Below are 22,679 nucleotides of genomic sequence, written 5' to 3' on the forward strand. Positions count from 1 at the left end.
GGATATCCTAGTCCCCCCCAACTACTGTATCATTAGACTTGACAGGGCCAAAAAGACAGGAGGTGGAATTGCCTGTATTTACAGAAGCAACCTTTCAGTTATTAAAGCGTCCGCCCCCTCCCTTACGTCCTGTGAATACCTCTGCCTTGATGTCATCAGCGAAAGCAAACCGGTATGCTCACTACACATCATATACCACCCACCTGGGGACAAGCTCTCCTTCTCCCAACAACTGGACACAATCTCAACCAACTCAGGACGGCAAAACACCCAAATTTTCCTTGGCGACTACAATCTCCACTGGAATGACAGCAGTGACACAGTGGTAAATAGCCTCAAAATCTTCCTCAACGCCCTTGATCTCACCCAAATATGCAATAGCCCGACCCATGAAAAAAGGTTCTATCCTCGACCTTATCATCTCCAAAGAGGACGCTATTCAACTTGAGTCAATCCAACCTTGTGACTGGTCAGATCATCATATTGTCTCCTTCCTCATCAATGAAAAAATTAAATCTAACCCAGTTCAACCCTCTAAGCCCAAAGTTTGGAAAAGAGACATGAAGAAACTCAACCCAGAATCCTTACCGCCTAACAGCTGCAATCTCCTACTTCCCCCTTCCGGCGCTACGGACGTCCAACTCCTGACTGACCACTATCTCAATGCTATGACCACGATAATCAATGAGGCTGCACCCATGCAACTGAAAAGAGTCTCATCCAAGATCTCCAACCCTTGGTATGACGGGAGCCTCAATGAAGATAGACGGGCCATGCGATTGGCAGAGCGCGCCTGGAGATCAGCCCCATCTGCACTGCACCTAAAAACCCTGAAGAAACAGAGAAACGCCTACTTCAGGAAAATAAAACGTTCAAAAAGAGATTTCTTCAGCCTCCAGCTCGCCCAAGCAAAAAACCGCCCAAGAAAACTGTTTGAGCTAATCAGAACACAATCCAAAGAACAACCCCAGACACTCAGCACCATGGGCGTTACACCTTCCTGTGAAGACTTCTCTGCTTTCTTCAACCAAAAAACCGACAACATAAGAAGTGATCTCCTCAATGACGCAATCCTTTACTCCAACCCCCAACACACAGCATCGTCTGAACCAAAGAACAATGCTACATGGCCATCCTTTGGCACCTACTCCGAAGAAGAAATTGGCAGATTGCTCAGCACCCTGAAACCATCCAATCACCTCATTGACCCCCTTCCTGCTAACGCTGTAAAAGACTTTACCCCTTTGCTCCTCCCACTCTGGACTAAGATTATCAATAGCTCTCTCCAACAAGGATCCATCCCTGGTGCCCTCAAAGTCGGACAAGTCACACCGCTACTTAAAAAACCAAACACCGCTACTAAAAAAAACAACAGCAGACCCCACTGATCTAAACAATTACCGTCCTATTACAAATATTCCCACTCTCGCTAAACTGTTGGAAAAATGCATACAGCTACAACTGACTAAACACATAGATAAGTTTGATCTCCTCAACCCTCATCAATCAGGCTTCCGGGCAGGGCACAGTACTGAAACAGCTATGACTCACATAGTTGACGACGCCCTCCAAATCCTAGACCAAAACGATACCTGCCTCCTCATCCTTCTTGATCTCTCTTCAGCATTCGACACAGTTAAACATGAGAACCTACTCGAACTATTAAACACAAAAATGGGCATATCTGGGACTGTTCTCAAGTGGTTCACTTCCTTTCTACACAACAGGTCTCAGAGATTCAAAAGCAACAACCTGATATCCTCTCTGGTACCTGTATCGCTAGGCGTCCCTCAAGGATCCTCCCTCTCCCCAACACTGTTCAACCTAGTTATGGAACCTCTCACTACTTTGCTACAAGCATCCAATGTTCACTTTCACATGTATGCCGACGACACCCAACTTTTTCTCAAAATACAATCTCCCAAGGACATCATGCTTCTGAACACCACGATCAGAAACACTCAATCCTGGCTTGCCGAGAATCACCTCAAACTCAATGCGCTGAAGACTGAATTCCTCCTGATCTCACCTCCCGCAAAAATCTCTACCGCTCAAACATGGCTTAAGCACCTAACGGCTCTAAATGTACTACCTACCATCGTAGACTCAGCAAAATCTTTAGGCATAACACTTGACGCCAATCTTAACATGCAGCAACACATCAGCAAGGCAACGAAAGGAGCGAACTTCCAAATCAATACCTTGAGAAAACTTAAACCCTTCCTTCCAGCCAAAGACTTCCATACTGCAGTACAATCTATAGTCATCCCGCACATAGAATACGGTAGCACCGCCCTCTGCGGGCTCCCCCTAACTACAACGGCACCCCTAAGAGCGTCCCTTAACGCTGCAGCGAGACTCATCACTGGCTCAAAAAAACACTCGCATATTTCCCCTGACTTTAAATCCCTGAACTGGCTACCTTTTGAAGCCAGAATACATCTGAAAATCGCCTGCATGACACACAAGGTTGTACACATGAACTCAACCGCCTACCTCACTCAAAAGCTGACAATTTCTGGTGGCTCGAGAACTACTAGAAGCACAAACAATCTTCTGCTGAAGCCTCGAAGATTTCGGAAGGAAAAAACCTATAAACGCTCCTTCTCAGGAATGGCGCCCAGGATATGGAACTCACTCCCTCCTGAAACCAGGCTCATCTCCTCCAACAAACTTTTTAAGAAAGAAGTAAAAGCGATCCTCATGGCTAAATACACATGATCTATTATTCGGTATTTCTCAAGAATCCGCTCTGTACTACCTGTCTGACCCCTTGGACTATTTGTATTACTTGTATTATCGACTTACTTGATTGTATACGTTCCCTCTTTGTATAGTTCTATATTGTTGACGCACCTGTTTGACTTTGCATACTGTACCTACAGCACCTCAACTATCCCTACTCTTGTACTACTGATGCACCTGTGTGACTATGCACCCTGTACTCACCTACCTCAACTTTGCCTACCTTTATGCTATCTCCAAAAGCTTTTTAAGCACGCTTAAACAAATATATGCTCCTTCTTTTTGTACCTTTATACTATTGGCGCATCTGTTTTGACTATGCACCTTGTACCTACACTACCTCAACTTTGACCTATCTCTTGTATTTTGACCTACCTATGTAACTATGCACGCATCTGTTTGACTATGCACCTTGTACCTACACTACCTCAACTTTGACCTACCTCTTGTATTTTGACCTACCTATGTAACTATGCACCTGTACCTAGCTACCTCAACTATTACATACTATTATTCTATCACCCCATGTCCTTGTAAAGCGCTCTGATATCTGCAAAGATCTTGTTCGTGCTATATAAAACTTTCAAAATAAATAAAATAAATAAAGAGAGAGAGGAAGAAAGACCACTCTCCGCTTAATGGTGAACGAGGAGTACATCGACCCAAGCTGAAATGAACTTGAAGAGATGCAACCCAAGCCTAACAGACTAGCCTATAGAAGGAAGTCGAAGGAGCCGTTGTCAAAAGCCCAATGGCAAGAGCTAGAACCTGAGCAATGCTCTGGGAATAGCCGGAGGAACAAGAAACACGCCAAGTGCACACCCAACCACAAAAAGGAGGATTAGAGACAATTAGCATCAATTCTGAACCCGCTGAAGCAGGTAGAAACGTGCAACAGGCAAACTGCCATAGGGACCTTAAAGTGGCCTACACAAGAAGCATAAGAGTGCCCGACCAGGCAGTATGAAACCAAAGTGAGAAACAACCCACAATATAGACTTGCAGGCAGAGCCAATGACCACTGCCATTAGAAGAACTGCCCCACAGGCGTATCGCTAACAAGAGCAGGTGATAATTTGGAAAAAGGCATAACCAAAGGAAGTGGCCAAAAACACCAAGTTAACGAAAGGTGAAAAGAGTTTCAGAATCCGGGACCAAAACTCCAGAAAGACACGTACAGCGTCCAACATCAAAAAGGGGCATATGACAATTTGAGAAATCACTCCAAAAAGCAGAAGCAAGGAGGACCCTATGGGCAACTTGCAACAACTCAGAAAAGCTCCCCCACACATGGAGATATTGGTCCAGACCTTGCAGCCTCGACAAGAGGTGGCGACGTAGGAAGAGGAATACCAAGGCAACCGGCATGTATACAGAAGGTGATAAACATATAATATGTAGAGACAGCACTAGCCAGGAGCAGGAACATGTCCATACGGCATCATAGCTAGTACACTAAGGGCAGGGAGGGGACGTTTTTGAAGAGGAGACCATGAAACCTCCCAAGGTGGATGACCATGGCGTAAGTAGATGGCACTAGGGAAAAACATAAAACACCGTACAATTTGACCATCAAGCGACGCATGGAGCCACAGGAGCCCCAGGCCCAGGTGAGATAAGCAAAGCTATATAATAGCATACAAGTACCCCACATGCAGTATGCATACACCAAACAACAGGGGAACATCTCTTAGGGCAATAAGCAAAGCCAAAGAGCGCAGCAAGGAATAGAACTCATGAACCTGAGTTCCGAACCGTAAGACATTACCGAGCTGAGCCACCGGCTCAAAACCACAGTCAGAGGACCAGATACAGCAACCTGTGGAACACAGCCACAACAGGCCAACACGTTTACAGAGGTACAAGGGAACCCAGTAGGTGATTAAGGACCTTCGGTAGCAATTTGAGTAACAACAGTGGTCCTTAAAAAGACTTTTTAGAACATTTGAATAAAATATAGACTGCAATGAGTCCTATATTCATTAGTGTCCAGCCGGACAGAAAATTTTCATCAATTGAGTGTATAAAGGAGTATTCAAAAGCAACAAACAATACAGTGGGATACAATCCTGCATCCGGTACACGAGAACATGACAAAACAAAACAAAACACATAAACATAAGGTTTTTCAGGCAACAAGAAAGAGGAAGCTTCTGGTCAATGATAATACATAAACAAGCTATCCAAGATAGTTAACACACTAATAGAACACATTGGATGACTGTGTGAAACTATACGAGTGGTCGACGGCGTTTCGATCCCTTTGAACGTGTAATGGGATCATCATCAGGACTGTTTTAATCACATGCCTGAATTTTAATAACTGCTTTTGCAGTAGAGGAGCGTGTAAAAATTACGCGACCTGCAGTACAGAATCTATACCTAGGCTTCGAGAGAGCTTCCGGCCGTTGGTGTCTCGATCTAGGGGTTTCAAGGTATTGGAGCCGCGGGATCGGTGATCCAATGAGGCAGGAGTCTTAGAAGGGCGATGCATTACAACCGGCGTCAGTGGCCGCGTTTCGCTTTTCACAATGGTGCGAACGCTGTCCGCGCCATTGTGAAAGCGGTAGGTAAAGGGGCAGAAGGGGGTTGCATGTTTAAAATGAGGGTGGCCAATGAGACCACTCGTAAAAAAGCCGCACCAGCCTCGGTAGCCCTCACCGGAGGGGACAACAGCTCATCATTGGGGAAGGCTGTAAGCTGACTCTCCCAAGACACTGAGGGTGCGACCAATGCCCCAGGTAAGAGAGCCCCATGGAAGAATGAGGATCCTGATGGGGCTCCTGGGAAGGCGAAGAGCCTGCCGGATCTGGGAGCTCCTGAGGAGGCTTCACAAATTCCAAGTGGGCACTGGAAACAATATCTCCGGCGACGTTGGGCGAGAGGGCGGCGCCAAACTCTCTCCAGAGGCCGCTAGAGAAGAGTCCACAACTCGGCGTGGACACCGCACCAAATGACACGCGTCAGCGTCAATTGTGCCTCGTCAATCGCCGAATCGGCTGCATCCGGCGTCAAGTAGGCACCGTCCGGTGCCGAAACTGTGACAAGCTCCCCTTCCGAAGAAGGAGAAGGCGCCAGAGCGGAAACAAGCGGAGGCGGAGCAGAGGAGGCAAGCCTCCGGCACAGGTATGGCGCCAGCCCCGGACAGGCGGCCGCCTGCCCAGAAGCCCAGGGTGTGTTCAATGCAGGGCTATGAGTACCGGCAACCACCTGCGGCGCCACAGGGAGCCCAGCGGGGCTATGCGGCGCGGCAGAGGCGCCGTGAGTCGTAGTGGGGGACCCAGGTGGGCCGCGCCCTAACAACTCCAGGTGCACCGTAGAGGGGGATGCAACCGTGCCCTAACGACACCACATCTCTAACGTTCCTCGGGGGCAAACGCTCAATTGGCACCGGGGGCAAACCCACCGGCGAGTCCATCGGGGACCCCACAAGAAGCGGAGGCTCAGAGGATGCCCCAGGAAAAGGAGAGGACCCAAGGGAGGGCTGAAGAGCCGGGGCATATGCCTCCATCTGGTCCCGAGTCGCCCCCACACTCTGGAAGGGCGGATTGGGGGCGGGGGGCGACTGTCGGGAGTGCATGTCTGGAATGTTTCGGGAACCAGCGCCCCTAACAACAGAAAAAGGGGACGTTGAAGACCTAGGCGTCAATCGCCTCAACTTACCAAGCAGAGAACGATGGCCCCGGACCCAAGAGGGCGATCAACGGCAGAACCGGACAGTAGAGGGACCTGCTGTTGATGTAAAGCCCGGGGGCGAGACGACTCCGACGGGTCAGCCGTGCTGAGAGAAGCTTCATACAGCGCTCCCGCTGAGACTTTGGCTTCAGGTGTTGGCAGGCTTCACAGTCCGTGGAGGTATGGTGCTCGCCCAGACACCATATACAAATATGATGTGGGTCGGTCGCGGACATCTGCTGCGAACATGAATTACAAGTTTTAAAGCCCGAATGTATCGCACACTGTTCCTGACGCAAAGCAGGGAAGAGGAACCGCTCACTCCTGATCCGCGTTGGACGCGGAAATGAAGGAAACTGATGTCAGCGCGCCGGGAGGGACTTATATGACCTCGCTGACGTCATGTACGTGGACGACGTCAGGGCGGGGTCGTGTGGCGCCGTCCCCCGGCGCGCAGAGGTGCTGCTGCAAAAAATTTCCGGATCCAGTCTGACGCCTGGGGATATTCTAAGTTAAGGAATCTGCGGCTAGATGTCTATCAGATGGAGAGATGTATGTCCCTCCACATCCTGATCATCATAGTATTTCTAACCAAGGAAAGCAGTGCAAGAAGACAGCTCGGTCTGGTCAGAGTTGAGTACCATGAAGAGTGGGCCATTCCTATACAGTTTCTTAGGCCTGGTTAGGTTGGCCTAAGCATTAGAACAGAAATCCTTTGTGAACATCAAGCACCCCATCACCTATATGTCTGTAGAAATTCATGTTGTTTGTAACTAGATGCTAGTGAGAGTCTTCTAAAGCAGCAGTTCTTACCTGTTGACTTCTGAGGGCTCCCAACGAATCATTTACTTGAATACAGAGACCGCAACCTCTAGGATTTGCACCTCAAAACAGCACACATTATTATGTTGTGATGAGGTCAAGGCTTTGCATCAAGTAACTTCATAGCTAACCAACACTATTTATAGGGCACATTTCTGGGCCTGTTTCAAAGGGCTCAAGATGCAAACTACAAAAAAAGATATTTTATTAAATGGATTTCTTTTCAAATCCAATGGCTTCAGGGCATCAATGGTAGGACAGTATCCTAAGTTCTGACAGGTTACATTTTGTATTCTCTGTATACAGATAAACCACTTCACCATGTATGCACAAAGTGTTCATTTTTGGCTAGTCAAACCAGTGGATGGTCCAGATCAAAGACTTTCAGCAAAAGTATGCATCATCCCTTTTATAAGTTTTTTGGACATATTCAAATCACATATGCACCCCATCTTGTAGTTTCTCATTATTTGTCCATCTCAGTAAATTATTTATTAGACGCTGGGGATGGATTTACCTTTAAGGTATTTTGGGTTAATAAATGTATGTCTGATAGTCTATCATTGTGTTAATCTTTTCTGAGGCAATTAAGCTAGGCAAGCTATCAACATTCTATGGGTTTGTGATTTTACAGTAGACTGGAGGCTTCGAGCAGATACTCATCCGGACACCATCAGAATGGAGACAAAGACGAACAAACAATGTAAAACAAAGCAAGAGACCTTCTCCATTTATGCACTGGGGATCTGGAACAACAATCCTGAATCCATTGGCACAGCCCAACCAAGCTCCAATTTAGGAAACAGGTTTTTTTTTTATGAGCCATTCTTACGTATTTGTCTTCATTTTCTGGCAATTTGTTGTCCTCAACTACTTTCTCCAGCTTTTCAGAAGCCCATTTGCTTGCAGCCTCTATGAGTTCATCATCACATGGCCTAGATCCCTTTTCAAGGTTGGTAACCTGAAGTGAAAGAAAAAAGTTTTTTTTAATTAAAGGCAAAAAAAAAATGCATAGTCCAGGTGCTCTAAATCGATTCAATAACAGAACTAAACTCAAATATACTTCCGTCTTTATATGCTTGCTGCTCACTCCGTCTTCCCCTTTTGTTCTAATTTATTTTAATCATTTTTTCTGAAGCAGACTGCATGGCATAAAACAGGATTTTGTCATGCTACATTAAAGTAAAAAAACGGCCAGGTACACACATTCATTTTTAAATGATGTGAAAGCTGTAATGCGCTAAGACAGAAGAAAAAATACACCTACTGATGACAGAAAAACACAACATTGTGATATTTAGATTAATAAGTGGATTCCAAACATTTCTGTAGATTACAGCCAGTTCTCTAACTGTAATAGTTGTTTCCAGAAATATAGTTAAACAAGCATTTGCAATGCAATAGGTCTCGCATTAGGAAAGTTTGAGCTATTGGTCTTGTAAATGACAACATTTTTATTAATGTGTTGGTTTTGAAAATAGCGAAATTAATAGCTTTGCCATTTACAATGCCAATACTTTTATCTTTTGCAAATGTGACACCTATAGCATTTGTAATGCAACATGTTTTGTATTTACGTGACTTAGATGTATTGATATTACAAATAACAAAGGCTTTTAATTTTTTTAAATAATTAATACTTAAATAAAAGTTATTGTAATTTATAATGGCAATAGCTTAAACTTTTGTAAATAACTTTTGTGAAGATTATGTTCAGTGTATTTTATTGTGATGAAAATCCAAGAACAGAAGTGAAATATTAACATCTTTTTATGACATTTGTAATAAAGCTTGAAACATTGAGAGAAAATATTTGAACCAGTTATTGTTGAATGGTTGCACAGATTGATACTGTGGTGGCACTGAGTGATGTTGTGGTGGCGACGAGTGATGCTGTGGTAGCGCATAGTGATGTTGTGGTGCCCCTGAGTGATGCTGTGGTACTCCTGAGTGATGCTGTGGTGGTGCGATAGATAGAGTGAGGGCGATAGATAGCTAGAGGGAGGGCGAAAGATAGCTAGAGGGAGGGCGATAGATGTAATGTAATGTAAAAATCACTTATATAGCGCAAAAACTGTCATCCTATGGGTATCCTGGCGCTTTTAGAAATGGTGATGGTCCGCACATTACCAGCCCGTAATAGGCAGTGAAAGAACTAGTTTTCCATCTTAGGAAACAACCAGGTTTTCAGATTCTTTCTGAAACAGGTCCATGAACTGGCCTGTCTGATGGTCTGGGGCAGCTAGAGGGAGGGCGAAAGATAGAGTGAGGGCGAAAGATAGATAGAGTGAGGGCGAAAGATAGATGGAGTGAGGGCGAAAGATAGATAGATAGAGTGAGGGCGAAAGTTAGATAGATAGAGTAGGGGCGATAGATAGCGTGAGGGCGATAGATAGATAGCGTGAGGGCGATAGATAGATACCGTGGGGGCGATAGATAGATAGCGTGAGGGCGATAGATAGATAGCGTGAGGGCGATAGATAGATAGCGTGAGGGCGATAGATAGATAGATAGCGTGAGGGCGATAGATAGATAGCTTGAGGGCGATAGATAGATAGCGTGAGGGCGATAGATAGATGTGTGTGTTGTTGTGTGTGTGTGTGGTTGTGTGTGTGGTTGTGTTTGTGTGTGGTGTGTGGCTGAGCGTGTGGCTGAGTGTGTGGCTGAGCGTGTGTGGGGTGATGTTTGTGTGTGGGGTGATGTTTGTGTGTCGGGTGATGTTTGTGTGTGGGGTGATGTTTGTGTGTGGGGTGATGTTTGTGTGTGTGGTTGTGTGTGTGTGTGTGTGGTTACAGAAGGATGTATGTGGAAGAGAGCTGCAGATCAGCACAGCAGAAGAGAACAGGGAGTTAAAGGAGGAGGCGGGTGGTAGAGAACAGCAGATCAGTACAGGAGAAGAGAACAGGGAGTTAAAGAAGGAGGTTGGGTGGAAGAGAGCAGCAGATCAGCACAGGAGAAGAGAACAGGGAGTTAAAGAAGGAGCCGGGTGGAAGAGAGCAGCAGATCAGCACAGGAGAAAATAACAGAGTTAAAGAAGGAGGCGGGGTGGAAGAGAGCAGCAGATCAGCACAGGTGAAGAGAACATGGATATAAAGAAGGACGTGGGGCGATAGAGTGAGGGCGATAGATAAGATAGAGGTAGGGCGGTAGAGTGGGTGAGGGCGGTAGAGTGGGTGAGGGCGGTAGAGTGAGTGAGGGCGGTAGAGTGGGTGAGGGCGGTAGAGTGGGTGAGGGCGGTAGAGTGGGTGAGGGCGGTAGAGTGAGTGAGGGCGGTAGAGTGAGTGAGGGCGGTAGAGTGAGTGAGGGCGGTAGAGTGAGTGAGGGCGGTAGAGTGAGTGAGGGCGGTAGAGTGAGGGCGGTAGTGTGAGGGCGGTAGAGTGGTGATGGTGTGTGAGAGGGTGTGTGGGGGTGGGTGAGGGTGTGAGTGAGGGGTGTGTGGGGGTGCGGGTGTGTGAGTGAGTGAGGGCATGTAAGGGTGAGGGGGTGTGAGGGAGAGGGAGGATGAGGGCGCAGGTGTGTGCGGGGGAGGGTGGGTGTGTGAGGGTGAGAGGGTTTGTGAGGGGATGTGAGGGTCAGGGGGGTCAGGGGTGGTGAGAGGGTGGGTGAGAGGATGAGGGGTGTGTGAGGATGAGGGGGTTGTGAGGGTGAGGAGGTGGGGGTGAGGGAGGGTGAGGGGGTGTGTGAGGGTGAAGGGGTGGGTGAGAAGGTGTGTGAGGGAGGGTGGGTAAGGGTGAGAGGGCGGGTGAGCGCGGGTGAGAGGGTGAGTGAGGGTGTGCGTGAGGGTGAGGAGGTGTGAGGGGGTGTGAGGGTGAGATGGGGTGTGAGGATGAGGTGGTGTGAGGGTGAGGTGGTGTGAGGGTGAGGGGGCGTGAGGGTGAGGGGGTGTAGGGTGTGAGGGTGAGTGAGGGTTGTGAGCGTGAGGGGGTGAGTGATGGTGAGGGAGGTGAGGGTGTGTGAGGGAGTGTCGGGGGTGTGTGAGCGTGAGGGGTGTGAGAGTGAGGGGGTGTGAGGGAGGGTGAGGGGGTGTGAGGGTGAGGGGGTATGAGGGTGAGGGGGTATGAGAGTGAGGATGAGGGGTTGCGGGGGTGAGAGGGTGTGTGAGGGTGAGAGGGGGTGAGAGGGTGAGGGTGTGTGAGGGTGAGAGGGTAAGTGAGGGTGTGTGAGGGTGTGTGTGTGAGGGTGAGAGGGGGTGTGAGGGTGAGAGGGGGTGAGGGTGGGGTTGTGTGTGAGGGTGAGAGTGTGAGTGAGGGTGGGTGAGGGTGAGGGGGTGTGAGGGTGAGGGGGTGTGAGGGTGAGAGGGTGTGTGGGTGAGGGTATGCGAGGGTGAGGGTATGCGAGGGTGAGGGTATGCGAGGGTGAGGGTATGCGAGGGTGAGGGGGTGTGAGGGTGAGGGGGTGTGTGAGGGTGAGAGATGTGTGAGGGTGTGTGAGGGTGAGAGGGTGTGTGAGGGTGGGTGAGAGGGTGGGTGAGGGTGTGTGTGAGGGTGAGGGGCTGTGAGGGTGAGGGGCTGTGAGGGTGAGAGGGGGTAAACCGAATGAAAGAGGAACACAAATAAAAGGAAACGCTTGAAGCTAGAAGTCAATGGAAGATCAAAGAGAGAAAACAGGCACATACGGAACCGAACGGGAATACAAATAAAATGAAACACCTGAAGCAGGTGGGCCACGGAATATCAAAAAGAGAGGGCAGGCACATATAAAATGAAACAGGAATAAAAATAAAAGTAAACACCTGAAGCACGTGGCCATGAAAGATCAAAGAGCGAGCATGCACATACCGAATAAATCAGGAATACAAATAAAAGGAAACACTTGAAGCCAGGAGGCCATAGAAGAACAAAGAGAGAAAACAGGCACATAGGGAATGAAACAGGAATACAAATAAGAGGAAACAGCTAAACCAGGTGGGCCACGGAAGATGAAAGAGAAGGAGCAGGCACATATAAAAAGAAACACGAATACAAATAAAAGGAAACACCTGAAGCAGGTGAGCCACGGACAATCAAAGAGAAAACAGGCACATATCGAATAAAACAGGAATACAGATAAAAAGAAACACCTTATGCAGATGTCCCACGGAAAATTAGAGAGAGAGAGAGAGAGCAGGCCCATACTGAATGAAATGGGAATACAAATAAAAGGAAACACCTGAAGCAGGTGGGTCACGGAAGAACAAAGAGAGAGCAGGCACATAGTAATGAAACGGGATTGCAAAAAAATCCTTTTACCAGTAACCCTTGCAGGCAAATATATGGTGAACTGCATGTGCTGAAAGATAAGACACGTTTTGGCGAACTCAGTCGCCTTGCTCACTCAACGTCAGTGCTTTGGAACCCAACAATATTTTAAAACATCACTAAACCAGTCATGTGCTAAGGTGTCACCTGACAGGTAGAGAACATGGTGAAAAGACTTTCTAAATACCAAAATCATTCTACCTTAGGCACTGGCGTCTTGCAGATTATATCACAGTAAATCATATTATGATTTTTTTAAAATATATATATATATATGCACATTTATACAATTTACACTTGCTTAGCGCATAATATACCTTTGGTATGGCATCGCAACATCTTTTGCTCGTGATGTGTGTGGGGATCAGAGAATACTGGGGGGCTATGGGGATTAAACTCCTGGTAGTGCTGATGGTATGTGGGAGGACCATAGAGGTCTGGCAGCAGGCGGAGGCTCTGAGGACAAGGAATAGCTGATAGAAAGGCTGCAAGACTTCACGGATTCACTTTTTAGCTTGTCATCATGGCGTGTCTATTCTAATTACTGGGGGCATTGATGGAGAATGGAGGGCCTTATAGTAGATAAGCTAGCGGAGTAATAGCAGGAAAAGGAGTCCAGTTGTGTGAAGTGCTCATTAGCAATCGGCTGGAATTATCTCCATAACAATGTTTGCTTTGACTGCAAGACTTCCAGTTAATTGCAATTATCGCGGATTGGCTATGAAGGGAAGACAGCATGTGCTCTGTTTCTCTGGTCATGTGATGGCTTCTTTGCAGAAGTACTTCAGGCATGATTACTTGCGTGTGTGCGTGCACGTGTGCTAATGGAGACCCCCCCCATATACTCTCTCCGCTGGGCCTCCCGTCTCCGCATGAGACACTATGCACCGTCTTCTTCTTTGTGAATCTCCAGCTCCATTACTCTGTGTTTCTGCAACGTCACAAGGCCGGGCTACTATCCAGATACTTAGGTTCGCGCGCTGTTTCGCAGCTATCTATATCATGACGTGACAGGTTTATGATCTCATAATAAAACACACTCACGTTTGCAAATATGTTTAAAAGGAAATAAATCACGTCTAAGCTCTGTAGACTAATATATCCACTGTAGGGAATATGTGTTTGACCCAGGGGTTCGATTCCAGCCAATACCATTCAGCCTTTCATACTTCTGAGGTCGATAAAATGACTACCATTATGCGGGGGGTACATTTAGGAAGTGATATTCCATCCCAAGATGTCATTCGGAGTGAATGTGGGCTTTATTTTACACACACACACACGTCACTCACTGTACGTTAAGGTTTCGAAATCGGGTTTACCTATCTGTTTCTGATGTCTGCATTTGTTGAATGGATTTTTGTTGGATGGTGTATATCTTTTTTAGCGATCCGTAACGGTGTGATTAACAGATACAAATTGCTCTACAGTAGGACCCTGCAAGCAAGTGTAATAAAGAGTGCAAAGGGCGAAGTGCACTAGCCATATTCATAAGGGTCAGAGTGTCGTGCCTCGGCGACTGGACCGCTGGGCGAGGTGGATTGAGCGTGTAATTGTCACTGTGAGAGGAGCGATGACGTTGATGGTGGTGGGAGGGACGGAGTTAGACTGTCTGTGAGTGGGGCATCAGGGATGGTCAGTACTGTCAGTAGCAGCGGCTACTTTGCTGGCTGAGGGGGCTGCGGGTACACAGAAATATCACAATGTTTCCCAGGTCCACGAGTGATTTGCTAATCCAGTAGACGTGTTTGATTTGCGCTCTGCTATTTATCCGGTTTACCTCATAAAAACGGGAATTCAAGTTCTAAATTGTACATTAAAAACATTGGCCTAAAGAATACACGTGTATGCAGACTCAAGAGCCTGAACGGACATGCCCGGGGCTCACAGTCACACACACACTAATGGATGTGTAAATCTATTTACATATATAAGTGGGTGAACATGAATTAGACGGGAACAGGCAAAGAAAGGTCCAGGCAGACACGGAAGTGCATGGAGTGCAAACAAAAATCTCACAATTTTCTCACATTAGATCTACGTCACTGTTGCCCGCAGGATGCTGCAGACAAATTAAAAACACAACCGGAAAACTAATCTGTTGCTTTTGTGTGTAATGATCAGCTGTGTAATTGAACTCTTCTCATAATTCGGCGAGACAGCCTCTGTGCCCCTTGGCGCGCGCTGCAGTGCGCACCGCGCGCTACAAACCATTAAACTGGTGCAGTGGGAGGCGGTGGCTGACGGGGACAAAGCCTCGGAGGGAACCCTGTCGGAGCTGCACTGGAACGTGCCGACCTTAAGTAAAAGCAGCGTTTGCCTCGGTTCTTCAGAGGTTTCACTTGAGCATTAAATACCCAAATAAGAAACCAGATCTTGAGCGCGAACCCCGATCCAAGGCAGGAGGTCGGAGAAGAGGCTCCCCGCCTCTCAAGGCCCCCTTCTGCAAACAACCCCCTTATATCAGGTAAAATCTTTTTACCGTAAATGGCTTTTTCCCCTGGATGACGACAACGGTAATAAGCAGTGACGAGCAAGGCCGTACATTAGAACAAGCATCGCGGCACCTGTGCTCCACATCCGGGCCGGGGAGGAAACAGGGGGGGGATAGGAGCGCGAGGGCTGCTTGCGCATGCGCTGTTGCTGGATCTGCGGCTCGTGCACAGTGGCGGCGATGCTAACTTGAGGGGGCTCCTGTGATCCAGACGGAGTATGCCGATGAAGACAAGAGACCAGCGCAAAGTCACCACAATTGCTGGTAAGTGGGATATATCTACATTTAAAATATTTAAAGACTTGCATTTTGAATGCTGTGTTGTTTACGTGTACGCGAAAGTGAAACTGCATGCTTTTGCCTCGGGACAGGAGATGTGCACGTTGCTGGACGTGCGCGTTCACAAGCCACAATCTGCTCGTGGCCCGGTCTGTGGTCGCTTGGCAGCCATCACGATGACAATAGTTCTCGCTTGCGAGACCTAAAAAGCACACAAAAGGAATTTGAGAAAGCCTGCGGAGAAGCGTGAAACATTGGTATTGCTTGTGGTGGTGGGATGCATCACCCATGTTTTTTACCTGATTTTTAAACATGGATTCAAAATAAAGGATTTTGTACTTATGCACATCCCTTAACTAGCAGTAGCTCTTTCTTGAAAGAAAAAATGAGAGAGGGGACTACTGTAAAATGAATTCAGCCCCATAACAATTTTGCCAGTGAGCAGTTCTTCACTATATTTAAAAATGTTACATAACGAAAAGCATTAAAAACGCAATAGGTCTCGCCTTTGATTAAGTTAAAGCCATTTGCTTTGCTAATCAATCAATCAATCAATCAATCAATCAATCAATCAATGCATTTATATAGCGCACTACTCACCCAGAGGGTCTCAAGGCGCTGGGGCGGGGGGGTCCGCTACTGCTCGAACAGCCAGGTCTTGAGTTGCTTCCTGAAGGCGAGGTGGTCCTGGGTCAGGCGGAGGTGGTTCGGGAGGGAGTTCCATGTCTTGGCGGCGAGGTAGGAGAAGGACCGTCCCCCTGTGGTGGCTCTTCGGATGTGGAGGACGGCGGCGAGGGCCTGGCTGGTCGATCGAAGCTGGCGTTTGGGAGCGTAGAAGTTGAGGCGGCTGTTGAGGTATCCTGGGCCCTGGTTGTGTAGGGCTTTGTGTGCGTGGGTGAGGAGTCGGAAGGTGATTCTCTTGTTGACCGGGAGCCAGTGCAGGTCTCTCAGGTGTCCGGAGATGTGGCTGCGACGGGGGATGTCCAGGATGAGTCGCGCTGAGGCGTTCTGGATCCGCTGGAGTCTCTTTTGGAGTTTGGCGGTGGTTCCGGCGTAGAGGGAGTTGCCGTAGTCCAGACGGCTGGTGACGAGGGCCTGGGTGACCGTCTTCCTGGTCTCGGTGGGGATCCACCGGAAGATCTTACGTAGCATGCGGAGGATGTTGAAGCACGACGAGGCGACGGCGTTGACTTGTCTGGTCATGGAGAGGGAGGAGTCCAGGATGAAGCCCAGGTTGCATGCGTGGTCTGTTGGTTTGGGTGCGCTGCCTAGGGCGGGGGGCCACCAGGAGTCGTCCCAGGCGGAGGGTGAGGATCCCAGGATGAGGACTTCCGTCTTGTCCGAGTTCAGCTTCAGGCGGCTGTTCTTCATCCATTTGGCTACCTCTTTCATCCCTTCGTGAAGGTTGGCTCTGGCGGTGGCGGGGTCGTTGGTGAGGGAGAGAATCAGCTGGGTGTCATCGGCGTAGGAGATGATATTGAGGTTGTGCTGGCGTGCGATGTCTGCGAGGGGGCTCATGTAGACGTTGAAGAGGGTAGGACTGAGCGAGGAGCCTTGAGCGACGCCGCAGATGACTTGGGTGGCTTCAGATCTGAACGGGGGGAGGCGGACTCTCTGTGTCCTTCCGGCGAGGAAGGAGATGATCCACTCCAGTGCCTTCTCCTGAATTCCGACGTTGCTGAGTCGCTGCACTAGTGTTCGGTGGCAGACAGTGTCGAAGGCCGCGGAGAGGTCTAGGAGGATGAGGGCTGCTGTTTCTCCCTTGTCAAGCAGTGCTCGGATGTAATCGGTGGCTGCGATCAGGGCGGTCTCGGTGCTGTGGTTGGCCCGGAAGCCAGACTGCGAGATGTCGAGGGATCCGTTCGTCTCGAGGAAGGCGGCCAGCTGCTTGTCGACGGTCTTCTCGATGACTTTTGCAGGAAACGGGAGCAGCGAGATGGGACGGTAGTTCTTGAGGTCGGTGGGGTCGGCTGACGGCTTTTTTAGTAGAGCGCTGAGTTCGGCGTGCTTCCAGCTCTCCGGGAAGGTAGCGGTGTCGAAGGAGGTGTTGATGATGTCCCGCAGGTGGGGTGCGATGACAGCGTCGGCCTTGTTGAAGACGTGGTGAGGGCAGGGTCAGTAGGAGATCCGGAGTGGATGGAGTTCATCGTGCGGACGGTGTCTTCGGTGCTGATCGGGGTCCAGGTGCGGAGGGTGGTTGCGGGGGGCGGTGGTTCGGTCGAGGCGAGCGTCGGTTGAGTGCTGAAGCTGTTGTGTATGTCCGCGATCTTGTTGTGGAAGTAGGAGGTGAGGGAGTTGGAGGTCTTGCGAAGGGGTGATGTAGTTGTTTCCGGCGTTGGGGTTGGAGAGCTCTTTAACGATGTTGAAGAGTTCCTTGCTGTTGTGTGCGTTGTTGTCCAGTCGTTCCTTGAATGCGGTTTTCTTGGTGGCGTGGATGAGTTGGTGGTGTTTTCGGGTGGCGAGCTGGAGGGCAGTCATGTTGTCCGGTGTTGGGTCTCTGCGCCAGGTTCTCTCGAGGGCTCGGCAGTTCTTCTTGGAGCTCTTGAGTTCGTCGGTGAACCATGGGGCTTTCTTGCTACCGGGTCTGCTGGGCGGGGTCTTCAGGGGGGCGAGGTCGTCTGCGCAGTTGCTGATCCACTTCGCGAGGTTGGTGGCCGCCTGGCTTGGGTTCGTTGCGCTGGTGGGAGGGTTCATGCTCAGGGAGGTCGCGAGCGGGTCGGCTGTGATCTTGTTCCAGCTCCTGCGTGCAACCTGTTGCTGGTGGTGGTGGTGGATCGTGGTCCTACTGAAGCTGAAGTGGACGCAGCTGTGGTCCGTCCAGTGGAGTCCGGTGGCGTGGCTGAAGGTAATGTCCTTGCTGGATGAGAACACGGGGTCGAGTGTGTGTCCGGCGTAGTGGGTGGGGGTGGTCACCAGCTGCTTGAGACCGAGGTTGGCGAGGTTGTCCAGCAGGGTGGTGGTGTTGCGGTCGTTGTTGTTCTCCAGGTGGAAGTTGAGGTCCCCGAGGAGGATGTAGTCAGCGGAGAGGAGGGCGTGCGGGCTGATTAAGTCGGCGATGTCTTCGCTGAATTGTGTGCGTGGTCCCGGGGGTCTGTAGATGAGGGTGCCTCTGAGGGTGGTCTTGGGGTTGACGAGGACCTGGAAGTGCAGGTGTTCGGCGGGTGCGAGGGTGTCGTCGGTGTTGGTCGTGATGCGGATGGTGTTCCTGTGGATGATGGCGATGCCTCCTCCGGTCTGGTTGATGCGGTCCCTCCGGATGACCTTGTAGCCGTCTGGGATGGCGATGGCGATGTCGGGCGCTGAAGAGGCGTTCATCCAGGTTTCCGTGATACTTGCAGACAGGGGGCAGTGTCCGTCCTTGGATGCCCCGGGATATTTTAATAAAGGGGCGTTAGTCCCTACATGCCACGGGTTTCTGCTGAGGGGGTGGGAATGCTTGGTCCTCCTGAGACGCAAAGGTGGCCCGGCGGGATATAGCACTTTCTGCACACAGGACGGGCAGCGCTTCGTGAGTGGGCACACTCATGCCTCCTCCCTCTGTGCACACTCATGCCTCCTCCCTCTGTGCACTCATGACTCTGCCCTCTGTGCACACTCTGCCCTCTGTGCACACTCTGCCCTCTGTGCACACTCTGCCCTCTGTGCACACTCCTCCCTCCGCACACTGTGCACACTCTTGCCTCCGCACACAGTGCACATGCCTGCCTCCGCACACTGTGCACACTCTTCCCTGTGCACCTCTCCCCTCTCTGTGCACACTCCTGCCTCCACACACTTTGCACCTTGCCCTTCTATTATCAACGCTGTGTTCAGCCCCGGCTCCTCTAGGCGCTATCTGCTGCCCCCAGACACCGCATTCACGCAGTTCTTGCCCCGCTGGCCTCTCACGGGGGAGCAAGCAGAGAGACCGAGTTCGGAGCCGGGGGGCAGGGTCAAGTCTCGGCGCCAGCTTCACATCCTGTGATCCTGGGCAATCCCCCGGCACCTAAAGCATTTTGTCCCCGTGGAATGTCACTGGGCCTCGTGTAAAGCGCTGCAACACCAAGTTGGTGCTATCGAAAAACTGCACAACAAGCACTTAACGTGGCCGGAGCGGAGAGCAGGGGGGATGAGGAATAACCAGCAGCCCAGAGGGACAGTGTCTTCATACAGCACAGATACTTGCCGACAGGGAGCAGTGTCTGTCCTTGAATGCCACCGGGTATTTGAATAAATGAGTTAGGAATGGTAATCTACACTTACTTTAAGCACATTCGCTAGTAAATAGTTTGGATATGTTATGGCACTGTGATATGTTGCCACTCGATATTGTGATATTGGTTTACATTTCCATATCATTCAATGGCCTCTTCACAGAGACTACAAACACAACTGACTCACTGCATCAGCTGTAATAGCGTGGAGAGGAACCACAGCTGTGTACAAATGCCACCATTGCTCTCAGTTTCTGTTACGAGCTACAGTCAAACGGAGGACAAAAGAGCAGCGCTCTCCGATATCAAGTGTACCAGGTGGATTCTCGTGGTCCTGCCATGTGAGATCCATCTGTTCTGCTGATGGGATGATAAACGCGAGTATGGGTGGAGTAAGAGACTGCATGATGGGCTCTGGAAACCCACAAGGACTTCATTCCTGGTAATACCCTGGTTTATTTTCAGGTAATATCACAATCTGTTGACGGGAAGCAGACAGCACTGAGAAAGTAACAGGGAAAAGTAACAGCAACGACACTAAAACTACCGCACTATCTCGAATACATTAGCAACTCAGCTGCGCAAATGGAGGTGAGAACAGGAAACCGCAAACTGAAAATGGAAGCGACAGTCCTCAGTGTGACAAGACACCGGCTAACCATTTGCAAAAATGACACACGTCTAGTGCAGATGCGGCAAGCAAAACACATCCTAAACATGCGCGGAACCGCGAAGACAGCCGCGTGTTTATTCTCGCATCGTGCTTTCACTTTAAGTGAAAGCGCGATGCGAAAATAAACAGGCGGCTGACTTTGCCAAAGCCGAATGTGAAGAAAAAAGTGCACACCGACTAATGAAGGAGTGTGTGTACTGCCGCCGGTAAAAGATCCAATCCTGGTGAGCGTTGCCAAAAGGAGACAAGGCGGCAACAAGGAGGGACTAAGAAGCCTCCTTTACAATCAGAAGCCAGCGTTTTGCATGGGAGATGACGCTACCCAATTAAAAAAGATGGGCGGGGCTTTAACTCCGCCTCTGAGAGCTTCGGAATCCGTATTGATTCCAAGAAGCTCTCATATGACGAGAGCAGCGCATGCACGCTGCTTTCGCCAGCAGAGACCTAAAAAAGCAAACTGAAGGGACTTGCACACCCACAAGCCTCTATGTAGATAGATTAAAAGGGGACAAAGATATTAGTGATAGCAATGCTTTTCCTCTCGTCTAACAGTAATTTAAAATTCTATGTCAGGCCCGGAGGCAAGGGTTATGCTGTTCCTTCTTCGCGTTTTTATTACCAGCATCTACAAGGAACATTAACATATCAACAACCCGCCTTTCCCATGAACACCAGGTGCGGAGAAATACAAAAAATCCATATAACAACCAATCATTATTTAGTTCATCAAACTAAAGTTCACTGTCAATGTTTATTCTCTCGCTCTTCATTGCGCTGTAGCCATCAGGTCGGGTCTCTACCCTGGACACAATCATTTCATTATGCTCTGTTTATGTTCTTTTATGTGTTTATCATGCCTATGCACTCGGAGATAACTGCACAATACTAATCAGTGCTTACCCCCTCCTGCGGGAGGGTTTTGCTCTTCAGCGCATTCAACATCCTGAGCGGCGGCGCGCAGCACTCCCGGCCGCCACCAGAGGGCACACTGCGTGCCTCTAGGGCGACAGGATCTCTGTGCTCGCCGGACCGCATTCCAAGGTTTGGATGCTCTATTCCTTCAATTCAAAGTAGTTTACCCTATTTTTACCCTGCTCGAGGTAACGTTTATGGTCCCTTCGTGAGCTGTAGATGTGGACAGTGGAGCTTACCGCTGACTGCTGGAGAGTGCTTTACACTGAAATAGAATGTGGCACTCCTCGTGGGCTCCGCGATCAGCGCACGCAAACAAAACTGACAGCGCGCTGCTGACACCAGATCGCAGAGCCTCCTCAATCTCGCTGGGCCTGGAGTGAGACGCCATGCAGTGACAGAGTCTGTATTGTGCTGCCGTGCTTCTTGCACAGTGCTAGTGATGCCCACATTTTCTGCTGGTCAATAAAATTATTTAATTGCTCAGCACAACAGCACGCTTGCTCGAGACACACACTCAGGCCATGCGCAAGTATCTCAAGGGCGAGTAGGTATCTCAGTGAGACCCCATTAGTTGCTGGGAACACCGCTGTGACTGCGCTTGACCCCAGTGCCAAAAAACCCTGCCATGCAGGACGAAGAAACCTCCGTTATGTAGTAAGAGCAAGTCCAATACTTCTCACAGGACTATGACTATTGTGGCGCGATGGATGAATCCAGCCACAAAGCAGTGTCATATGCCATGAAGCCCTTCGCTAGGAAACTACAATAGCTGGATGCAGCCTGTCCTCTACCTCCCTTTAAGAGGGATGGCTTTGGCGCCCCCTGGGCGCACAGCCTTGTGGGCCTCCAATATCTCCATCTGGCAAGCTCAAGTCTAAACACAAAAACACTGTGCATACCGATGCCTTTGACAGGCTCAAGAAGGCCTTCAAGACATGGATGCCCCTCATACCAGTACTCCTACACTCTTGCCTCCTTCAGGGAGCCATGACATGGATATCCCTCCTTCCTACTTAAACCCAGATGCAGAGGACTCCCAGGCAGGGTCTGACAGACAGCGAACCGTACAGACCATGGCTCCCCTCTTCTGAGGGTTCTCCTTCAGCCTCTAACACCTATGTTATACCAGATAGTGACATGTTGGACCCTGATAATTTGATGCACCAATGGTCCTCCGAGTAGCTCCCAGCTCTCAAAGTGTCTTCTTATGTGGCGGGCTGACTCAGAAAGGAAAGAGGTCCAGAACCGCCTTTGGGCGTAATGCCTCCATCCTTCAATAGGCAAAGTTGCGCTCACCCCCAAACTTGATTCTAAAATGGCAACCTTCCTCGCCAAATGCTCACCAGACCCTCAAGGAGGGTAGTGATCAGTCTCGACAGGCTTGCCAGGACAAACTCCTAGATGTGACAGGAGCACTCACCAAAATGTTAGACATGGCGGAAGATGCAAAGGTATCAGGGTCCCTTATCCCATGAAGGTATTATCAGGCTAGGCCCAGCGAGCTATTATCTTACTTGGCAATGCCAACAGCGTCCACTCTACAGAGTGTCGTAGGTCCTTTTGATCAAGGTCGATCATAAGTTGGGTGACCAAGCGTCCTTGGAGGTGAGAGCAGTAGCCCCCAAGGGCTCTGTTCGGAGATCCCT

The 22,679-nt window shown here is 49.5% G+C and overlaps 1 protein-coding gene across 5 annotated transcripts in view; it reads right to left on the reverse strand.

Moving 5' to 3' along the window:
* The window catches only part of PPHLN1 (periphilin 1), a 715,827-nt gene that overhangs the window by 173,287 nt on the left and 519,861 nt on the right, over positions 1 to 22,679 (reverse strand). For all 5 annotated transcript variants that reach the window (XM_078674289.1, XM_078674291.1, XM_078674288.1 and 2 more), the window contains one exon: positions 8,075 to 8,203. In XM_078674289.1, the coding sequence (XP_078530415.1) occupies positions 8,075 to 8,203 (129 nt within the window). The remainder of the gene's footprint in view (positions 1 to 8,074; positions 8,204 to 22,679) is intronic.

The sequence above is a fragment of the Lissotriton helveticus genome, chromosome 1_1 (assembly GCF_964261635.1).
Source record: "Lissotriton helveticus chromosome 1_1, aLisHel1.1, whole genome shotgun sequence".
NCBI lineage: Eukaryota > Metazoa > Chordata > Amphibia > Caudata > Salamandridae > Lissotriton > Lissotriton helveticus.